At 47.3% G+C, this 23030-nt stretch overlaps 1 protein-coding gene across 4 annotated transcripts in view; it reads right to left on the bottom strand.

Moving 5' to 3' along the window:
- Window positions 1-23030, bottom strand: part of ERI3 (ERI1 exoribonuclease family member 3) — a 165458-nt gene that overhangs the window by 98828 nt on the left and 43600 nt on the right. For all 4 annotated transcript variants that reach the window (XM_074221601.1, XM_074221604.1, XM_074221602.1 and 1 more), the window contains exons 3-5: window positions 22518-22634; window positions 17750-17809; window positions 810-901 (exon numbers count right to left, since the gene is read on the bottom strand). In XM_074221601.1, coding sequence (XP_074077702.1) covers window positions 810-901; window positions 17750-17809; window positions 22518-22634 — 269 coding nt within the window. The remainder of the gene's footprint in view (window positions 1-809; window positions 902-17749; window positions 17810-22517; window positions 22635-23030) is intronic.

The raw sequence follows: 23030 nt of genomic DNA, 5'->3' as shown, positions 1-23030 counted from the left end.
TATAATAGAATTCTAGTTCTGGAGTCAGGGGCCCTGGATTCAAATTTCACCTCTGATGTTCAGTCCCTGAAGAATTCACTTGACCTACCAGAGGTTCAGTTTTCTTATCTGTAAAATGAGGAGGTTGACCTTGATGGCTCTGAGACTATGATCCTAGCACACAAGCACTGGGGGGGGGGGGGGGGATGGTTGGTGAGTGAAGCCCTTCCAGCTTGCCCTTCCCCAGGGGGAATGCTCTCCACCTTCAGCTACAAATAATATGGAGGGATCAATACTTTCAATCCTCAGCAAACAACCCCCCAGTCCTCCAGAACCCCTTTCAAACCCTAGGGCAAGCAGAAGCCTAAGAGCCAGTGAGGACAGGAAATATGCTGAGGACTCAGGAACAATTTCCCTCAAGACTACGGAGGGGGCCTAGAAAGATGTAAAAAATGGGGAGCACGCCTCCCATGGTAACCCAGGTCACTGAGGACCTGCCTCCAGAGCCCAGCCTGCACAAACCCACTGCCACGGACTCACTTCTCATAGGCCTGGCATGGCAGCAAAGGAAGGAAGGGGGACCCCTCTTCTCTCAGTCCTCTGCCCTTAAACTCTTCAAAAATGTGGATTTCATATGCCTGGTCTGGGTCCCCTGAGGATCTGCCAGTAACAGAACTTGTTCCCAGGCTAGAAAGAGCAAGGCTGGAAGATCTGGACAGAATGGGCCCAGTTACAGCTGAGTCTGCTTACTCCTCCAGGGCTTGCTGGGGAGCCCCCCCACCCCCAGGATCAGCCCATAATTGGGGCTAGATTGCCCTTATCATACTCACATCACTTTCAAGTCCCAGTCTCCACAAGTGACAAAGATTGACTTGACGCTCGGGTCGAGAAGACCTTCCTTCGCCATCCATTCATCAACCCTCTGGAAAGTACACAAGAAGAGAAAAGATTGGACTTTTTTTCTGATATGAACAAAGGAACCTGTAGCCAGAAGCAGATGAACAAACAGAGCAAGAGAAAATAATGTCTTGGACACAATGGGTCAATGGAAGCAGGCAATTCCTGTAGGGGACAGTGCCATTCCCTGGGGCTGTGGCTCGAGGGCTGCCTTCTTCCCCCTCCTCATTGCCTCAGTGGCATACCACAGTAAGCCTGGGACCTGGGGCTAGAGCTAAACCAAACGGTGTCGAACAGGGACAGGGACCTCTGATTGAGAATTCATTAATTCTTCATCAAGGACTAAAGAGAGCAAGGGAAAAAAGAACCTCACAACCTATGTTTTGAAGGCAAAAGTAAGCTCAAATTCCCATTGCCTGGCAGGTGTCAGGAAGTCAATCCTAGAACTATTTATTGATCACCTACTATGTACCAGTTGTTAAGGATACAAAGGATACAAAGACCAAAACAAGGTAATCCCTAATGTTCCAACCCTACCATTCTACTAAGAACTTCCCTGAGCTCTCCAAGGTGCTGAGGTCTTGCCCTCTCCCATGTCAAACACCTAACCCAAGCCCTGAGCAGGATCATAGTCTGGTTGTCTGGAAATTGGCATCTAAGTATTCCAAAGATGGGTGCTAAGACCTTTCTGCCATGCCAGTGCAACAGCATTTCAACAGAGAACCAAAGGATCCAAATCTGTGATTGTAGAGTGAGACCAGATACAAAACTGAAGGAACCCTGGAGGTCAACACTGCAGACCACAGAATCCTAAGGTACCACAGGAACAGGTCAGGCTCCAAGTATAGACTGGACCACTCTTGGGAACAGCTGCTGGGGTTGAACTGGAGCAAGCATAACTCATTTCAAGGCTCTCCAAGTTGGAAGAACCCTCAGAGATGAGTGGCTGGCAAATCCATTTTCCTGCTGACAAGACCTTCATTGGTTCCTCTACCTTTCCAAGGATAAATTATCATTAAGGCAAGTCAAGAAGTTATTAGCAGCCCTGCTTTAGGGAAAAGTTCCAGGAAATTCCTGGATAACCCAAGTCTCCCATCAGTACCATATCCTGATTCTATTCCATACTTCTGAGCAATTTTCCCAACTCCTCATCTATTTTCTTTTGGTACTGGTGATCAATGACAAAATCACTTCTATTTCTCCCTTCTATCACTTAAACCATGCTTCTCCCTTCTCCCTTTGTTTCTTCAAATAAGCTTCTTTTCTTTTTCTTTGCTGTATGGTTTTACTTCAAACATTTTTTAGGAAAAGGGCCACATTTAGGAAAGAGCTGCATTGCTAAAATGGGACAGTATACACCACTTGCAAATACATGGTCTGGCAGCTACCCTTTCTACAAGACTTTGGAAAATGTGTCCAACATATGGGGCAAACACATCCACATTCAGATGGCATCTGTAAACAACATATTATTGCAGTCTTGTTTCTAATCCATTCTGCTACCCTGACCTCTTTCATGGGTGAGTTCATCCCATTTATATTCAGTTATGATTACTATAACTGTTAATTGTGTATTCCCTCTATCCTACTTGCTTCTACTTTTCCTTTATTTCCCTTTTTAAGAGTCTTTTTGCTTCTGACTACTGCCTCCCATATTCTACCTTCCCTCCTACTTCCCTACTTCTCATATCCAACTCTGTATGAATGTGTATTTTCTTCCCTGCTCTGACCAGTTAAGAAGACAGTGAGGTTAGTCATCAGCTTTTCCTACATCCTCAGTTGTATAAATGCTTCTTTAGGGAATTCATTTATGTGACATAATTTTATCCATTTTTCTTCCTTCCCCTCTCCCCCTCCCAGTGTATTCCTTTTCCCCACCATTCCATTATTTTTTTTTGAGATCATCCAAATACTATAGAATCTGGACACTAGGTCCTTTCTTATTAGACTCCCTCTAAGATCTCTAGTAAAGTTCTAAGGGTTTACATGTACACTCTCTCTCTCTTTCTAAGAATGTAAACATTCCTTTTATGCTTCTCTTAGGTCCTGTGTTTCTACACAGTTCATCATTAGGAATGTTTAAAGGATTATACTCAATGTCATTAAAGGATTTTATACAGTTTTTCTGGGTAGAATGTTATTCTTGATTGTAAGCCTAGATTTTTTACTTTGCAGAATCATTCCACGCTCTCTGTTCTTTAAATATTGTGGCTGCTAAATCTTATGTGATGCTGATTATGGATCCTTAGTATCTGAATTTTCTTTCTGGCTACTCTAATTTTTCCTTGATTTGGGTGCTCAGGACTTTGGCTATAGTATTCCTAGGGAAATTTTCATTTAGAAATTTATTTAAGGAGGTGACCATTGAAATCTTTCAATTTGTACTATGCCCTCTGCTTCTAAGAAAGCTGGAGAGTTTCCTTTTATTACTTCTTGAAATATGATGTCTAGACTTTTTGGTTGTTCTTCATGTTTTTATATTATTTCTCCTTAATCTCTTTTCCAGGTTAGCTGTTTTTCCTATGAGATATTTAAATCTTTTTTCCTATTTTTTTCCAAAGTCTTGTGATTTTTGTTTTTATTATTTCTTGATGCCTAATAGAGGTATTAACTTCCATTTGGCCAATTCTGATTTTTTTTTTACCAATTTAAATTTTATTTTATTTTTCCAATTACATTCATCCAATTGCAAATTTATGAGTTCCACATTTTTCTACCACCCTTCCTTTCTCCCCTCTCCCCATGGTGGCAACTAATCTGGAATGTGGAATCATGTTTAACATATTTCCATATTAGTCATGTTGTGAAAGAGGAATTAGAACTAAGGGAAGAGGGGCAGCTAGGTGGAGCAGTGGATAAAGCACCGGCCCTGGAATCAGGAGTATGTGGGTTCAAATCCGGTCTCAGACACTTAATAATTACCTAGCTGTGTGGCCTTGGGCAAGCCACTTAACCCCATTTGCCTTGCAAAAAACCTAAAAAAAAAAAAAAAAAAACCAAACTAAGGGAAGAGAAAAAAAAACCCTAAGAAAGAAAAGACATAAAAAGAAAATTTTAAAACATGAACACAATATGTTTTGCTCTACATTCAGACTCCATAATTTTTTCCTCTTGATATGAACAGCATTATCCATAGAAGTCTCTCAGGACTGTACTTGTTCTCTGCCAATTCTAATTTTCAAGCAGTTATTTTCTTCAGTAAGGTTTTATGCTTTTACCAAACTGTATTCTCATATTCTCATTCTCTCTCTCTCTCTCTCTCTCTCTCTCTCTCTCTCTCTCTCTCCACCCCCCACCAGAACTTAGTGTCCAATCCACATCTTTCTTTGAAGATTTTCTTGTAGATATTTTCAAATCATTCTCTTCTGTGTTTGTCTTGAGTCACAAAAAAGTACTTCTTTTTGGTTAGATTACTTTTTTTGGTTCCTTCTTCCAACTTAATATCTTGATTATGACCTTTTGTTAGTGGTGGCCTCTTCTTACTTCTACCAGGTAAGTCTGACATCTTAGTTGGGGGCTGGGGGGGGGGGAGCAGATCTACAAGTTTTCAGTGCTCTCAAAACAGTGTGATTGGAGATAGGCCTGCTCCCTGACCTCCTGGTTAAGTTCTATAAGTTACTGACTTGGGTTTGAGTCTGTTGGCTTATTATTTTTGAGTTTCAGCAGAGAGATACTAGATTCTGGCTCTGATAGGCAGATGGGAAGTTCTGTAGGTTGGATCAGAATGACTGAACCCCTGGCTCCACTTTGATGTGGGACTCCTGCCCTGGTTATTCCACTTATAGGCTTATGCATTGGGTTAAAGGCTAGAATTAAGTCACTATTATTCTCTTGGGCTCAGAGCCATATAACTATATTTCTGGAACTTGTTCCTTGCTCAGAACCTAGTGAGGGCCCACAGTGGATCAGGATCATGCCTCTTCTCCCTAGACAGAAGTGCCAGATGGCACCATTACCTGCATTCGGTGCTAGTTCAGGGATCCCCTGGTATTTCTTTCTGACCCAGTGCTTCTTGCCCTGGCACCCTGCCTACTTGGCCAACTTTCAGTCCCTTAGAGCTGGAATGCTCCATGTTGCTGGCACAATTCACACTCCTAGCAACTCTATCTCCAGGGTTAGCAGACCTTTCTGTCTCCCTAGCTGCCTTGGGCTGAAGAAATGAGTCACTGTGACTTTTTTTTTTTAACTTTGCTGATCAGAAGACAGGCTGGTACATTTTCCAGGTCATTGAGGAGGACCCATGTTGGACACAAAGATCCTTTTTAGAGGGGCAGAGCCAAGATGGCAGAGTGAAGGTAGGGACTCCACCAAGCTCTCCAGACAACTCCAAATACTTTTACATAATGACTCTAATCAAATTCTAGGATGGCGGAACCCACAAAAGACTAAGTGAAAGTTTTCCAGCCCAAGATAGCTAGAAGAGCTGCGAGAAAGGTCTGTTACACAGGGGTTAGAAAGGGCCTGCAGCACAGCCTGGTCACAAAGAAAATTGGCTCCAGCCGTCCAGGAACAGATCACCCCTGGGAGCAGGGGTGGTTTCCAGACCTCTCAGCCCAAGTATAGGCAAGGATAACTTAGAAGATCAGCAGGAAAACTCTGCCACACCAGAGTAAGAGTGGAACCCAGTCCAATGCAGGCCTCAGCACAGACCCAGGTCCAGGGGGCCAGGAACAGCCCCGGGGAACCATTCAGCAAGAAACCATCCGGCTGGTGCTTCCAGGATGCTCAGTCCATGGACAGTAAGGGGGTTGGGAGAGATTGCAGAAGTCTCTTTGTTATACCTGAGGCAGGACTCTCTTGTTTCATCCATACTCAGATCTGCGTCACAGTCTGGGGTCCCAGTCTCAGGATAAGTAGCAGAAGCACATCAGAGCCCACAGCCTGTAGCAGAGCAGGGACCCTCCTCACAGTCCAGAGCACAGGGGAGTGCTTATGGTCATCCACAAACTAGAGACAGGCCAGGAGAGCAGTCAGAGCCTCTCCTAAGACACTGGAGTCCCTGGGAGTATCCTTAAAAACAGCTCCAAAAGCCCTCAAAAGCTTTGGAAAGTGCATCCTTCACCCTGGAAACAGAACCCCACCTTAAAAAAGAGTTAAAAATCAAATCATAGGCTGGCGGAAAGAGCAAACAACAGAAGAAGAAAAAGATTCGACCACAGACAATTACTTTGGTCCTATGAAGGATCAAAATACACACTCAGAACATAACAAAGTAAAAAGCTTCTGAATCCAAAGCCTCCAAGAAAAATATGAATTGGTCTCAGACTATGGAAGAACTTAAAAAAGATTTTAATATCAAGTAAGGTAGGTGGAGGAAAAATTGGTTAGAGAAATGAATGATATGGGAAGATCTTGAGCTAGGTGAAGGACATACCAAGAAAATATTGAAGAAAATATCTTAAAAATCAGTTTGAGCCAGATGGAAAAAGCAGTCCAAAAGGTCAATGAGGAAAAGAATGTCTTAAAAAGCAGAATTGGCCATATGGAAAAGGTGAATAAGAAAACTTTGTGAGAAATCAAGAAATAATAAAACAAAATCAAAAGAATGAAACAAAAGAAGAAAATGTAAAAATATCTCATTGTAAAAAACAACTGACCTAGAAAACAGATCCAGAAGAGATAATTTAAAATTATTGGGATATCTGAAAGTCATGACTAAAAGAAGAGCCTAGACTTCATTTTTTAAGAAATAATTCAGGAAAACTGCCCTGATATCTTAGAAGCAGAGGGTAAAACAGAAATTGAAAGAATACCGCCCTCCCCCCCGGATCACCTCCTAAAAGAGATCCCAAAATGAAAACTGCCAAGAATATTACAGCCAAATTCCAAGGAAGGGAATTCCCAGACAAAGAGAAAATTTTACAAGCAGCCAGAAAGAAACAATTCAAGTATCATGGAGCTATAGTCAGGATTACAAAGGATTAGTGGAATCTACATTAAGGGCTTGTAGGGCTTAGAACATGATACTTCATACAACAAAAGATCTTGGGATCAAGAATCAATTACCCAGCAAAACTGAACATCTTCTTTCTGGGGAAAAAATGGTCAATGAAATAAGGAACTTCCAAACTTTCCTGTTGAATGACCCAGAGCTAACCAGAAAGTTTGATCTTCAAGTACAGGACTCAGGTAAAGCATAAAGAGGTTGGATGATAAGGGCAAATTAAGAGGGATTTAATGATGTTGAATCGCATGTATTCCTGCATTGGAAGATGAAACTGATAACTTGCATGAACCTTCTCATTTATTAGAGTAGTTAGAAGGAGCATATATAGACAAGGCAAAGAAGGGAGCTGAATATGAAGGTATATTATTATGATGAGTTAATGAGAGAGATAGGGATAGGAGAGGTAGAATGGGGTTAAGTTATTTCATACAAAAGAGGTAAGGAAAAGCTTTTGCAGTGGAATGGAAAGGTGAAGATAAGGGGGAATGAGTAAGCCTTACTCTTCAGAAATGGCTCAGAGAAGGAATAACATACACACTCAATTGGGTATAGAATCTATCTTACCCTAGAGGAAAAAAGGAGAGGAAAGGGGTGAGATAAAAGGGAAAGGGGAGGGGGAGGCGGTGTAGGTGATAGAAAAATGGGAAGATTGTAGGAAAGGGTAGTTAGATGCAACACACTTTTGAGGAGGAACAGGGTAAAAGGAGAGAGAGAACAGAATAAATGGGAGTGGGGAGGCATAGGATGGAAGGAAATACAGCTAGCACTAGCAACTGTGGGAAAAAAATATTGAAGCAGTTTCTCTGATGGTATTATGATAAAGAATGCTACCCATTCCAAAGACAGAACTGATGGTGTCTGAATACAGACTGAAGCATACTTTTTTTCCCCCTCACTTTATTTTTCTTGAGGTTTCTCATTCTTTGTGAGTGTATGTGTGTGTCTGTGTGTGTGTAATGTTTACTTTTAAAACATGACTTTTGTAGTAATGTTTTTCATAGCCACACATTTTCAACCTACACCAAGTAACTTGCTTTCTCAATGGGAGTAGTGGGGTAGGAGGAAGGAAGAGAATTTGGAACTGAAGATTTTAGAAGTAAATGTTAAAACTTGCTTTTGCATGTAAGCTGGGGTTAAAAAATAAAAATTATATATATATATATATATATAAATTAAAAGAAAAAATGGTCCTTCTTAGTCTGCCATTTTGACTCTATCTCCAAGATGATGTCTGAGGAGAGCCATTTGTGCTAGACTGACCAAGGAAAACTGATGCCTAGTGCAGACCACAATGCTGCAAACTATCTACTGGAACTGGATCTACAGGCAGCTCTTCTGATGGTGGTCACAGCTACTCATAAGAGGTAGCTATCCTATGGGTTGAGTGAAACTTCCCAAACTCCACTCTGGCAACATCTGACTGGGCACCATCAAATCAATGTCATCCAGGGTCCTGGCTAGTTAGACACTAGCCACTGAGTCCCAAATTATTATCACATTCTGCAGATGTCATTCCAACTGGTAGCAAAGTAGCCACCATTCCATGACACCTTCCCCTCAGAGCCCTGACAGCCCTGAGGGCCTGGGCCCACAATACTGGCACTGGCTCAACATCACCTCTTGGATCCTCCTGAGCTGTCACTTCCAGGTCAGCCCTCCCATCCATCCCCTTGAGTATTCCTCCTTAACATACAATGTGACCTCACCCTCCCTTTGGCCTTTTCTGTGTCTTTGGAATATAGCCTTCTAGGACCATGATCCAGTCGTGGGTCTTAACTTACAAAAATCTAAGAGATTAAATGATTGATCTTTGTCCTTTGTTTTCAAAGAAGTCCATGATATCAGGAAGGTGGCGCCATGCCATGCAGGGGACTTGGATTTGAAAGACATGGGTACTGTGCTAAGTCACCAGCCTCACTTTCTCCTCCAGAGCAAAAAACGGCCCTGGATGCAGCGAGAGACCTTGGTCTTTCAAAGCTAGGCCTTTCCCAGTTTGACTGCAACAATATCCATCCAAGAATTAAGGTTAGGTAAGAGAGAGCTCGAGGCCACCATATCCCTGAGTGAGGAGCTCTTGCTTGCTGCCCAACACTGTGCCTTCTGAAACCACAGTCTTTGCTTCTAGACCTGTTCTTGGACTGTGGCTTCCAAAATCTTCTGCAGAATTCAAGTTCTTCCAATATCCTAGCTTCTTTACAGTATCTAGTTGTGTGACTAGATGTAGAGCTTTCTACCTCTCACACCTGAATTGCCATGAAGTAATAATGCTATTATTGGCATAAATAACTTTCTGAACCCAAGTAGAGAACTTATCACTATTAGTTTCATTTTAAACCATCTTTGTTACCATTGAGATTTTCCTAGATTCTGACTATCATACAAAGTGGCAGCAGTCCCTCTAAACTTTAGCCCTCTCCATATTGTACAAACAGGTTTCTTCCTGTCTTCAGACAAATCAATGATAACATAGTTGAGTAGGACAAGGTCCAGAAATGGGATTTTTCCATCCCAGGATTTTCAGCAACCAATCACCAAGCTTTTATTTGTTGCTCCTGTGTATCAGATACTCTCCCAAGCATTGGGGAATAAATACAAAAAATGATTCTCTTCTCCCTGTCCAGATGACCTTACTCTGCCCTATTATCCTCCAGCACACTATCACCCCCCACACACTTGAATTCTATCTGTGTGGAATTCCTACCTGTCTATAAATGTGCCCATCCTGAGGATCTCACCTCAAGGTGCCCCTGCCTGCCTTCATCCCATTTCTCATCTCCTTTGGCTAAACTCCTTAAGAGGGCCAGAGAGGGGCTGCTATCTGCTCTTCCATCTCACTCTCTTCAGCAGTTGGGCTTCTGACCTCATCATTCAACCAAAACTGCTCTTTCCAAAGTTACTAATGATCTCTTAGCTGCCAAATCCAATGGTCTTTTCTCCATCCTCACCCTTCTTGATCTCTCTGCAGCTTTTGACACTGTTGATCACTCTTTTCTAGATACTCCCATTTCTAGGTTGTGATGATACTGCTGTCTTCTGGCATTCTCCCCAGTCTCCTCCTTTCTGACTGTTCCTCATTTTTCTTTGCTAGATCTTATCCAAATGACTTGTGGATCATCTGCCATAGACCCCTTTCTTTTCTCCCTACTGTGATTTCAGCTATCCCTTCTAGATAGATGACTCAGATTTACTTCTCCAGTCTTAATCTCCTGACCCCCAATCTCCAAATGCATGTTGGGCATCTCGAACTAGATGTCCCATAAACTCAAACATCCAAAACTGAACTCATTATCTTTTCCCTCAAATCTTCTCTTCTTTATTTCCTGTTACTGTTGAGTTTATTGCCATTCTCCCAGTCATCCAGGCTCATAACTCCTCATTACACTTACACACACACACACAAACACACCCATATCGAATCAGCTGCCAAGTCTTGTCTTTTCTACCTTTGTAGCATCTCTCACATATGGCCTCTTCCCTCCTCTGACAATGCAGACAGCACGGTCTGTCAAGTAGATCTGTAGGTCCTCATTACCTCGTGCCTGGACTTTTCCAATAACTTACTGGTGGGTCTCAATGTCTCAAGTCTCTCCTCTCTCTCTCCAATCCACCCTCCCCTCCCCTCCCCTATCAAACTCAAGTCTGATCATGTCAGTTCACCCCACCCCCCTCTCAGTAAGTTCCAGTGGCTCCCTGTGACCTTCAGGTTCAATTATGAAGTCCTCTGGCTCTGGCCTCCTCCATGCATTCATCCACCCAATAACATCGGCCTCCCCAAATAAAACCCTATCTCTGGACTCTGACAAACTCTCCCTCCTGGTCTCTGCCTCTGGGTAGTCTTAGACTTTCTGCAAGTCTCAGCTAAAACTCCATCTTTCACTAGCACCTTCCCCAGTCTCACTTCTGAGACTGCCTTCCAGTTATCTTGCATCTACCCTGATACTACTTTGCATGCTGCTGCTCCCATTACATTGCCCTTTGTCTTCTGATGTGCCCTCAGCACACAGCTGATGTTCAGTGGGCTGACTCTCAAGTGATTTTATGCCCACTTTATTTTTTTTTATTTTTTTAGGTTTTTGCAAGGCAAACGGGGTTAAGTGGCTTGCCCAAGGCCACACAGGTAATTATTGTCTGAGACCGGATTTGAACCCAGGTATTCCTGACTCCAAGGCTGGTGTTTTATCCACTACGCCACCTAGCCGCCCTTATGCCCATTCTATAGACCACAAAATTATTATTTTTATTTTTAATTTTTTAAAATTTTATTTATTTTATTTATTTTTAGATTTTTCAAGGCAATGGGGTTAAGTGGCTTGCCCAAGACCACACGGCTAGGTAATTATTAAGTGTCTGAGGTCAGATTTGAACCTAGGTACTCCTGACTCCAAGGCTGGTACTCTATTCACTGCACCATCTAGCCACCCCTAGACCACAAAATTAAAGTGATTGTGACTTGGCCAAATTTCCATGGCAAGAAGGCATTATTAGGAATCAAGACCCAGACCCAGGTTCTCTGACCCATATTCTTTCCATGATACCATGACTACACACTCACACATGCACATTCGCTCTCTCATACACACACTCACTCTCTCTCACACACACACACACACACACACACACACACACACAACCTCTCCCTCTCTCTCTCTCTCTCTCTCTCATACACACACAATTTTTAAAAAGCAGAATGCACATGTGAGTCAAAGATGATCACATCCCTGCCAGCTCCCTGCCAGTCCAAATCCAACAAAAACCACTCTTCCTCCTTAGAGCTAGGAAGGCCTGATCAGGGCAGTAGACACAATGATGGAGAAGAGTATGAAGACTAGCTGGGAGAAGGACAGTCTGAAAAGGATCTCATTCTCCACCCCTACCTTAACCTGTGTACTAAGAGCATGGGCTTGGAAGGGAGTGAGTCATCCCCAAGTTGTTCCCTTTCCAACTCTGGCCAAAGACTGACCAAAATGTCAAGACCACCCAGGCCTGTGCCCAGAGTAGAACTGGGCTACTCTGGTTCAGTTCTACTCCAGAAGTACCCCACCCCTTTTCAGGTCAAGATTTCCTTGGTCAGCACTCCTGGAAGCTGGTGCCAGTTAGGCCTTGCAGGGGGTAGCCCCTTGGTCCACTGACCTCCAGGGGCCAAGGATAGGACATGCCCCCCAGAATAGGATTAAGGTAATAAGCTCAGCAAATGAGTTGGGATAGGAAGTCAAATGCCCAGACATCTGGTCATGGCTGGAATTGGAGCAGAGTCTAGGAGGAGACAGGGGGACAGTGAGCCAGGGACTGACCTCAGCTGTGGTGATCTAATCACCTTCCACCACCACTGGGCGGCAGACCAGTCTACCAGATGACTGTTGGGGCAGGAGGTGAACAGAATCCCTCTGGGAACTGAGTTCAGCCCTCAGACCACTCCGAGGAAGAATGGCCCTAGAAGGCCAAGCACAATTAAGTCAGGTAGGTCAAAGTTCCAAGGCAGTCCGAGGCCTAGGTTTTCCCACTCTTGCCTTATTACTGGCATTTTACCAATGTTTAACCAAGACCTGGAGAGAAGAAATTACCTGCACGTAAGCATGGAAAAGCCAGGACTCTCCCTTAGGACTTTGATGACAATCCAGGGCTCCTTCCACTGCAAGTCTACAGCTGAAAGAGCCCCAGAGATACCTGACACCTGAACCCAAATCTCATTCAGACCTACTTGACACATGATCATCCTCTTCTGAAGCTCTCCCATGATGGAGACCTCACTACCTACAAAGGCTACCTACCCATGGAATGGCAGGATCCACTGCCCTCCACACCAAGAAGTTCGTAGAAAAAGGAGGACAAACCCCAGCTCTATTATACACTTAGTTTATCGCTCTGGATGGGGCACTTTATGCCTCAGTTTTGTCTCAGCTGAAGCCAAGGATCTCTTGGCTCCCTACCCAATCTAAGACTAAGACCCTAAGATGATGCCTGCTGAGACTCAGCAACCTATACAGGTAAGCCTGGCAGAACTCCTAAGGCAAGGGTCTGTTCTGGAAGTCAAAAAGAGGACTGGACAGAGGCTAAGAGACCATTTCTCTCTCTAGGTTATCAGGGAGAACTGAGGGATCCCCCCAAATGGAGAAAGGTATTGTTGGAGGGGGACTTCAGCAAAAAAAACAAAGAGAAAGAATTTGGATGGTGAGAAGGGAATCCTAACCAGTAAGAGGGCTAGAGAGTGAAATTCACTTCAACCCCACCAGTATTTATCAATGCCCTAACATGTACCAGGCTCAATATGAGGTGATGGGTTACCAAGACAAGACCAGCACAGTCTTGGCCCTCCCAGCAGCTTTTGGGTATGGTTGCAATAACTGAAGGGGAAGATGGGGAGGGGAAGAAAGGCCTCCTGGAGATGGTGGTCCATGAGCCAAACCCCAATGAGATGTGAAGAAGCTAAGATGCAAAGGTAAGGGGAGGCCACAGACCTGGAAGATGTCTCTTCATCTAAGCAGAGCAGCATGGAGTGAGGGGAAGTCCTCTGGAGACAGGGGCTGGTCCCAGACTGAAGGGAGTTCAGGAGAGTTTGTGGAGGAAGAATCTGTGGGGCTAAAACAGACTGTACTAGGGACTGGGGGGGGGGGGACCAGGAACCCAAGCAGCCAGACAATGTCCTCAGGCTTGATCAATTGGGTGACCATCCCCCGAGTCATATGACTCAGAGGGCAGCAAAGAGAACTTTTTAGAAGCCCAAACCAGGATTCAAACACTAAAGATCACTGAGCTCGACCTAGCACTGACCAGAAGAGAAGTTAGTTTCCACAGTGCAAAAGATGGGAGCCCTTGGGGAAGTGACCCCGGAATGGGCCCAGATTAGGGGGGGGAGCATGTTTCAAAGGGCAAGAAGAGATAGCATGCCACAGATTCAAATCCCATAAGATATGCTGGCACAGGAAAGATAAAAACTTTTCAGGAGTGGAATTCTTAAGATGTCAAAGGAAATGATTCTTTACTAAGTAAGTACTTAATAAAGGGATGCTGGCTTCAGACCAGAGACAAGGTGGATGCTCACTGTCTGGGGAGGGGAAGGGCAGGCCAGTCTTGGGGTGGGGGCAATGGGGTATCAGAGTGCTCTAAGAAACAACAACCAGGAGGGAGGCAGAGAAGCCAGAAAGGACTTCCATGACCAGGTGCAGAGTGAAGTAAGCAGAGCTGAGAAATCAGTCGACAAAGGACTTCAACAATATCAGTGGAAGAACCCTGACCACAAAACAACCAAAATGGTGAAGTAAGGAAGAACAGGCATGGCCTCAGGAGGTTCCAGAAAGAAGATTCTCCCCTCCCCACAAACTACCTTGCAGGTCAGAACATTGCAAATGACATCAGACCTGCTCTCCCTCTTTTTCCTTGTTCTGTCTGTAAAAGAAAATTCTTTATGATAAAGGCAGAAGCATATGGGAAAATCTAGGTGATGGAAAAACAAGAGACAGCACTAAAAGTCTAACTAAAACTGTTTTAGGTGAAGCAAACTGTCAGCAAGATGGCACCTTGCTAACCTTGATGAGCCCCTAGTCAAGTCAGCCAGATGGACAGATGACTGCACTGAGAGAGCTGGCATGGGTAACCTGCAGATCAGTGAAAGACTATACAGAGGAGAAAAGGGAGGGGGGGAAGGGGGGAGGAGGGAGGGAGGGAGGGAGAGAGAGAGGGAGAGAGAGCGAGAGAGAGAGATATCCAGATTAGTGGAGAGGTGGTGGGAGGATTGGGACATTGATGCATTGCTGGTGGAGTTGTGAACTAATCTGACCATTCTGGAGAGCAATATGGAACTATGCCCAAAGAGCAATAAAACTGATCATAATCTTTGACCCAACAATTCCAATTCTAGACCTATATCCAGAAGATCTGTCACCCAAGGCCAGGCACCCTAGACTAGCTATTCTGGTACAGCCACTAGGATGTGATGCTGGAGCTTGGGGACCCACTGAGAAGCTGTGCCTAGATAACAGACAAGACCAAGATGACCCAAACCCTGGCTAAGGATGGTGGTAGTGCCTGAAAGTCACAGATCCATGGTTTTACCAATAGTTTTCCTGGTTATGAGGGAGAGCTGGAGAGCAGGCTGAGCAGTGGGGAGGAAATGGGAAAGGACTGCAATATAAAGAACAAAATGCAACTTGAACAAATCCTGCAGTGGGGAAAACTCAGAATTGAATGAATGACCAGACCCAAAAGCCACGAGCAGTTCCATCCTCATGAAAGCCTCACTGCCTCTCTTTCCACTTCCAAGGGGAATAATCTTGGCCTAGAAAAGGCAAAGTGTAAATGGCCTTCCCACCCTCCACCTCTGCTGGGCCTGCACAGTCCCCCAAGGTCCGTGCCTCAGAGGCAAACGGGTAACATGAAGGGTAGACCCCCCCCCCCCAAGAACCTTACTGCCTTAGACACCTACTGGACACACATCACCAAGCAAGCCACTCAAATTCAGCCTGCTTCAGTTTCCTTCTCTTTACAAGAAAATAATGGCATCTCCCTTACATGGAGAGATGAGGATTAATAAGATAATGTGTGTAGAGTACATAAAGAGTAACGTAGCTATTACCACTGTTCTAGTAGAAACAACATGTACCAACCTGGCTACACTGAAATCACTGAACTCAACCTGGCCATCCCCCACAGAGGCACCACCTCCAAGCTTACAAACTCTGAGGGCTCCTTCTTGGATCACCATTCCTCCTCATTCCCCACGTTCCCCTGGCCTGCATTTCCAAACCTTGCTACTGGCTACACCCTCCTCATTTACCCATTAGACCTTGGGGAACTAGAAGTCTTCTTTTCTTGGAACCTTTACCCTCTTATTCTGTTGTTGATCTTGCCTAGCAAAGTTTAGCCTTGGATTGCTCCCACCAACCACCACCATAACCCCTGGTCAATGTTCTGCTGGGTCCATCTAGGAAAAACAAGGAAGCCAGCTGATGGGATCCACCATGAATGTGAGCTCTGTAATCTTTGCTGGGCCCTCTCTGCAGTCAGGGGGTGAAGGATGGTACCTCCCTAATCCACTCCCTGCAGCAATACTTTAGTCTTTTCATCCCCCCCTCCAGCCTCCACCTCCCCATCTGTCTCAGTTTCCTCCACTGCAAAATGCTTCCCACAGCTGTTTGAGGATCATGAGATCCTATTTGTAAGCTGTACTCAACAGAGTGCTGGAGCATGGTGGGTGACACATAACTGCATGGCTGGTGTGGGTCCACAGCCAAGGAAGCCTCAAATCCATCTCTGGGAGTGGTGTTCGACAAGGTTCCTGGCACACAGGTCACAAACTTTTAGGATCCAGCAATTCTGCACTAAGTGTGAGTTGGCTCTGGTTGCCAGCAGGTGCCATGTAACACTGACTTAGCACACCTTCCTTGGAGTAGGGACATACAGTTCTCTGCACACTCCACTCGAGTCCTTCACACCTTCTCAGTGGGACCTATGATTCTCCGTGGCTGGTCCTTTCAAACAAATTTCCATCCTTTGAATACAGCATGAGGCTCCCTTCCCTGGGCTTTCCTAGTGCCCAGAAGCCATGTTTATGTCCAATATTGTCCAAAAGGGCTAAAGCCCTCCCAACCCCTGCAGTAAGCAGGTCCTGTAACTGGACTGCACCCTGCTGGAGCCCGAGGCCCAGTCCTAGCATGATCCATAGCACGTCAGGGGGCAGTTTCCCTTGCACCCACACAGTTCTGGTTAAGAGAAAGCCCCCACCCTCTTCTCTGCATCCACCCCATCCACCAAGAGACCAGACACTGGCAGAGAAGCCACATGGATGGGGCGGCCAAGAGCCATTCAGAATGAGGATTATTGGGTCCCCAGGCCAGGACAGAAGGATGGTAGGAAGCCCAGGAGCCGCTGCAGCACCACTGCCTTATTCCTCAAAGGATGGAAGCACAAGAACAGCCGCCGTAACCTTTCCCTGCTCCCTGAGGAGCGAGCCCATCCTAGAAGTGTGGCCTCCGCCAAGGCCTCGAAAGCCTTTAATTTGATTTCCCTCACACAGGCAATTGTTATAATTATTCTGATTAGGAATCATTACCCTGTGCTGCCTGCACACCCTGACAGGCCCCGTGCCTCCCCGGCCGCCAGCAGACAGCCCAGGCTGGGGAGGAGGTGCCGGCCGGCCATCCTCCTGGAGGAGCTGAGAGCAAACAAAGCCGGCCTCCAGGAGGACCCAGGCCGAGGCTGCGCAGTTAATGAAGCCACAAGAAGCCAACATTTACAGCTAAACAAAAACAAAGCCCCAAACCCACTAGGGGCTAAAGGACAGATGTCTGCTCAGCTGGAAGCTCACCTGAGGGGGGAGGGGAAGAGAGGAGGGAAGAAGAGGGAGGAAGGGGAAGAAAGGGGACAGTATGGAGAAGAGAGGAGGGGAAAGAAAAAGGTGATGAGAGGAAGAGGAGGAGGAGAAAAAGGGGAAAGGGAGGAGGAAGAAGGGGAGGAAGGAGCAGGGGATGAAGAGCATGAGAAGAGAAGGAAGGGGAGAAGGTGACAGTGCGGAGAGGAGAGGAAGGAAAGAAGAAGGTAAGGAGAAGCAGAAGAGGAGAAAAAGGGAAAGGGAAAGAAGGAGAGGAGGATGAGGGGAAGAAGGGGACAGTGTGGAGAAGAGAGGGGAAGGAAGAGGGAGAGAAACAGGAAGAAGAAAAGGAAGAGGAAGAGGAGGAGATGGCAGTTGGCAGGACCCCCCTTCCCCCAGGGAGACCCCCAGAGGTCCCGGGTGTGAGTGGTGATCAGTCCCTGGTGAAGTTCAGCCCTCTTGTTAAGAAGCCTGATTGGAGTAGCTGCCCCCGAGGAACCCCGTCCTGGCAGCATGACAGTGAATGGCATTCTAAAATGAAGCCAAACTTGCAATCAAAGCCCCAGAGGGGAGGAAAGAGGAAGAGAGGTTGGAGGACAGGAAGGAAGGGTCACCAGACCTACCTCAAGCACCTGCTGGAGACTCGGCTGGCCATCCACCATGCCTTGAATGATCCCAGTCAGCTGGAAGGAGAGAAAAAAACAGCAGACTGAAGCCCATTCTAGGTAGCAACCCCACCACAGGAGCACAGGCCTTAGGAGGGCTGACTTCCCTCTACTGTGGTTCCCCACTACCTCCCATTCACAATCTGGCAGCAGTCCACCTTGAGATGGCCCATGTTCCAGTTCTGACTCCTGCTCTGCCCAGCACTTTTCATCCTTCAAAGTCTCCCTCAATGACCACCTCCTCCAGGAAGCCTCCCCCAAATGAAAGTGCTCCAGCCTCCTCCACTCTCTGGATCTCACTCGTGTGCAGACATAGCCTCTCCCCTCCATAAGACCATATGGTCTTATGGCAAAGAACCTGTGGTTTTCTCCCCTTGTGCCCATCTCCTTAGGCACAGGAGACCCTTCACTGTTGCTGATGGTCAATGCTCCCTGGAGCTCTCAGCCCAACCCTGGCAGAGGCCCTGGAGCTGAGCTCCCACAGCCCTGCCTCCTACCCCTGCCCTGGCAAGGGGGTACTGCCTGTGTGGCTGTGACCATGTAGGTGCAGGTCCAAGAACAAATGTGGGGCTCTGGCCCATTCTACCTTCTTTTGAAAAGTCTGAACCTATTCTGTCTCCATGTCTTCTTTATTTCTAAGGAGAATTCATCCTGGTCCTCTCCCAGGACATCCTCTTTAAAAACAAAGAGGGGAAAAAAAGGAGAACTAGTTGAGCAGAACTAAGACCTACAATACTCAGCAGGCCCGGGAAGGGACTTGAGCCAGGGAGCAGGCAGAGAATTCAAAATCAAACAGCCATTGAGCTCTCTTGTATTTAAAGAACACCTGACTCTGCGAGGGCAGAACAGGCTGCCGTGCCGCACTGCGCCTCCATTGTTGCTGGCTCCCTCCTCCAGGCGGGCACCTAGAGTTCATCAAGTCATTATTAGGCGAAATCTTAAAGAAGTAGAGGGCCAGGGCCACTCTATTTTATACTCTGGAAACTGTTTTTATATTAATCTGTATTTTAATTGGGTAACAGAGGCTGCCTACAGACTTCCCATGGTCGAGCAGGAAAATAAATTAAAAAGATTAACGACACCATTCTTTTACTCCCTTTTCACCAGCAGTGGGCCCTGCCTCTTCTCACTTCAGAGAGAAAGTCCCCTCTGTACCCTTTCCTTGCCTGGGGAGCCCAAGATAGAGGGGCCAGGCCAAAGGCAGGGCCAAAGTTGGAGGACCCATGGAGAGCCCCAAGCCAACAGGCATGAGCAAAGTCCACTGACCATCACAGCCAAAGAGGTGTAAAAAGATTAGAAAGGTGTGTGGAGAGGAAATGAAGATCACAAAGGGCTTTGAACAGCCACCAAAGGGTTTTATGCCAGATGCCAGAGGTGCGAGGGAGCTGCAGGTGCAGATGATCTGACAAGAAGGGGCAAACATCCTTCCTGGTCAGGTAGCCAACAGGGCAAGTGATAGAGATGTCCCCAAATAAGGGACCCTAATAACAGCCCAGGCCAGGGACAGGAAGCTGCTGGCCCCAATCATCCTGGAATCAGAACATGCCGGCCTGAAAATCCATTCTCTCACAGGAGCCTCACCACAGCCCCAGGAGGTCAGGTGGCATCATCTCCATGATCCAGATAAAGAAACTGAGGCCTAGAGAGGTGAAGGGTAGCAGAAAGAACCAGGAGGGACCCTGCTCAGATGGGAAGAAAAAGCTAGCTTCCTAGGACAGACGAGGAGGTATGAGAAGACATGGAGGGAGGGATAAGCTGGGTCCAACAGAAAACTCGGACCCAGGTGAGAAGTCCAGCTTCCTTGCCCAGTCAAAGCCCAGGTGGAGAGGTGCTCAGAGGATGGAGGGGAAGAGGCCACAGCTCTAAGTACTGTGAGGAAGGCAGCTCCCTCTACCCCCCCAGCTCTGATGCTCCAAGGCAGGAGAATGGATGAGCACCTGGTGTGAGGAAGGTGAGGGGAGAAAAGGGGCCCTGTTCTCCCCAGGCCAGGACCAGCTCAGCCCAACAGAGGCAGAGTGCCAGTTTTACAATCAGATCCCACCTCTGACATCTAGGAGACATGGAAGGGTCCCCAAGCCTCAGTTTCCTCACCTGTAAAATGGGGGCATTCATTCATCTTATCCCTGATTGTCAAGACACTGAGCCTGTTGAAGACCCCAGGGGTTCCATACTATTATTTTGAATAACAAGATTTCTAAAGTCTGTAGTCTGTGAAGCACCCTGTGAGAAAACTGAGAAACTTCCTCATGTCGCAGAAGAGAACTTCAGGGTGAGAGTGCCGCCTGGCTGTGAAGAACCAGTGGCTGGATTTGAACTCAGGCCTCCCCAACTCCAGGTCTGATGCTCAATCCCTCGGGTCCCTTAGTTGCCCACTACTTCTGTGGGGAAGTCCTACTTCTGGTCTTGCCTAAAGTCCTTTCTCTGCCAGGGAGGTGAGGGGCAGGCGAGGGGCTGGGGGGGCAGCTGCCTGTAGGCACATTGCCAAAATCATTCCGGCCTCTGTCCTGGGTGTGCTTCTCACAGAGTTTATCTCCGGCACCAATCATGTTCCGCCAGCAACAGGAGACAGTTTGCTGAATCTCTAAGCGCTCGTCTCCGGCAGCCAATCTGACAATCAGACCTGATCTTTCTTCCCAGACAAAGAGACCAATAAATCTCCCTTCCTAAGCACAGGTGGGAGAGACAGGACGGACATCACACATGAGAACAAACAGCTTCCATCATCCTAGGCCTGGGGCCTGGCCCACCCCAGAGGTGCCTGCTGGGAGGGAAGAGGCCGGGCTTCACCCCCCTGCCCCACCTCCAGGGCTGTTCCCATCCTCCTGGCCCAAGTGCTGGTCAGCCACAAAGGCCTCCCTGATGCTGTCCAGGGGTCTGGGAGGACCAGAGTGAGAGCAGGGAGCCCCTGGTGACCCCAGGGCTCTGAAGCAGCCTGTACAGAGTGGCATCAGTACACATTGCCATTGTCTCCTCTCCTTCCTCTCCCCCTCTCCTCTCTCTCCCTGCCCTGCCCCTCTTTTTCCTTCTCTCTCCCTCCTCCTTTCTCTCTTCCTTTCCCCCATACTTCTACACTCCACCCTGCCTCTCTCTCTCTCTCTTCCCCTCCCTCCCTCTCCCTCTCTCCCTCTCTCCCTCACTCCTACACTCCTCTCTCCCTCCTCTCTCTTCCTCCTCCTCTTTCCCTGTCTCTCTCTCTCCCCCTTTTCCTCCCTTTCTCCCCCCCTTCTCCCTCCTTTTCTGTTTCTGTCTGTCTCTCTCACATACACTACTCCCCCAAAATCTCCCTCAGTACAGATTTTCCATCGGTCATGGGATGTCATGGACTAAATGATTTTCTGTGACTGGACTCAGCTCCTGGGGTGTCTAGCCCTTCCCAAAAGCCCAGCCTGCTCCATGCTCTAGTCTTTTCTCAGAAAGTGCCAGGGAAGGGGGCAAGGGGGTTGGAATAAGGGAAGTGGAAAGGAAGGGAGATGAGAAATGACAACCAAGGAAAGTCTCCACAATTCAGCCTTCTGTCCAGCTGCCATCTGGGGGACCCATAGAAACTTTCTGTTCAGACCCCACTATCTCCAGGGGATCCTGTGTCAGGGTCTCTTGGATCAGCCCAGGTCCCTCTCCCCCTTGGCCACTGTCCAGCAGAGCCTGGGGGAGAGCTGCCCCTGGGGCTGCCCCTGTCCCTCCCAGCTGGCTCCCCCGAACGCCAGCACCATCGTCCTGTAGGAGAGGCCAATGGCCAAGATGAGCTGGGGAGCTCTGGCGGCAGCCGAGGACGGGGGAAAGGGAAGGACAAAGTAGAGGGCACGGGAGGGGGGAGGGGAGGAAGGGAGTAAGCTCCAGGGAGCTTGAGGAAGTGAGAACCCCTACCCCCCCAGGAGATACTATCTAAAAGTGCTTGGCTTACCCCAGAGCACAGTACACAATAGGCACTCTATAAATGTTAGCTACTCTTATCAGTAAGCACAGCCTTGCAGCAGGGAGAGGAGCCAGGGCAGGGCACACCACCCCAAGATGGCAGGAATGCCTGGCCCAGCCATCTCCCTGCGCTCCCCAGCCCCAAGAGGAGGCGACGCAGGGGCCCCGGCAGCTCTGCTTCTACATAGCAGGAATGTCATTTTCTGGTTGGTTAGGCGCTGTTTGCGCCCTGTCTCTTTCATTTATATGGATGTGGGAGAAGGTGACTGTCCAAAAGAGGGCAATTTTTCTTAGTGACATTAGTGGGGCGGCAATCTGAGAGATTCTCGGGGAGACAAAGCTCTGGGAAGCCCAGCATCTTCCACTCTTGGAAGACTGAGAAGAGAGCAGTTCATCTCCAGCACCCCTGGGCCACATAGCCCTGGAGCCAAGACATTTCTGAGGCTCACTTGTTCCTCACAGATCAGCTGGGAGAGAGACCTGTCCAGCTGCATGGGGAGGGCACCCCCTCAAGGCCAGGTTGCTCCAACCCTGCATACGGTAGAACAGAGATAGGGCTGGCCTCAGGAAATCTGGGATCCACTAGACCCCAGGATGCCCTCCAAAGGACTGCCAAGGGCAGAAGGCCCTAAGAGAAAGGGAGAAAGAAAACTATGAAGGTGGCATCCCTGCTTCCCCAATCTCCATTCCTCTCTGCTCACTTCCCAAGCTTAGCCCCACAAACTGGCCTGGGGCACTCATCTGAACCATACCAGAGTGTCACTGGGCCCGAAGCTCCCTCCTCCCCAGACCCCTCCCAGGTCACGCTCTTTACCTCTGTACAGAAGGGGGTCAGCTGAGGGTGGACAGCCGGCTGCACATACATGTGAAATGTGGACTCAATTTCCATCGTCTGACCATTTAACTTCAGAATGGGGAATTCGATGATTTCCTATAGGGAGGAAAAGAGGAAGAGAAAGACAGGTGGAGGAAGGGGGGAGAGTATAAAAAAGTAAGAGGGAGGAAGACAGAAAAGAAAGGAGAGGGAAGAGAGGAAAAGAAACAGGAAAGAGGAAAGAAAGAGGAAAAGACAGAGAAGAGAGGGTCTTTAGAATGATGAGTTTCAATTCAGCAAACATTGATTAAACACTTACAAGTTACAGCCCCAAATAGAGATCAGAGAAGCAGAGAAACCAGGCCTTGGAGCCAGGAGAGCTGTGGATCCAGGTCCAGGGGCAAGTCATACACCCACTCTGTGCCTGGGCCACCCTCTGAGACACCTGTTCCTCACTGCTAGGTGCCCAGACTAATGAAATTACCATCTGGACTTAAAAGAAAATGTGTCCAG

This window comes from Macrotis lagotis, chromosome 2, assembly GCF_037893015.1.
Source record: "Macrotis lagotis isolate mMagLag1 chromosome 2, bilby.v1.9.chrom.fasta, whole genome shotgun sequence".
In the NCBI taxonomy this organism is placed as follows: domain Eukaryota; kingdom Metazoa; phylum Chordata; class Mammalia; order Peramelemorphia; family Peramelidae; genus Macrotis; species Macrotis lagotis.
This window is presented reverse-complemented; position numbering and strand designations above follow the sequence as displayed.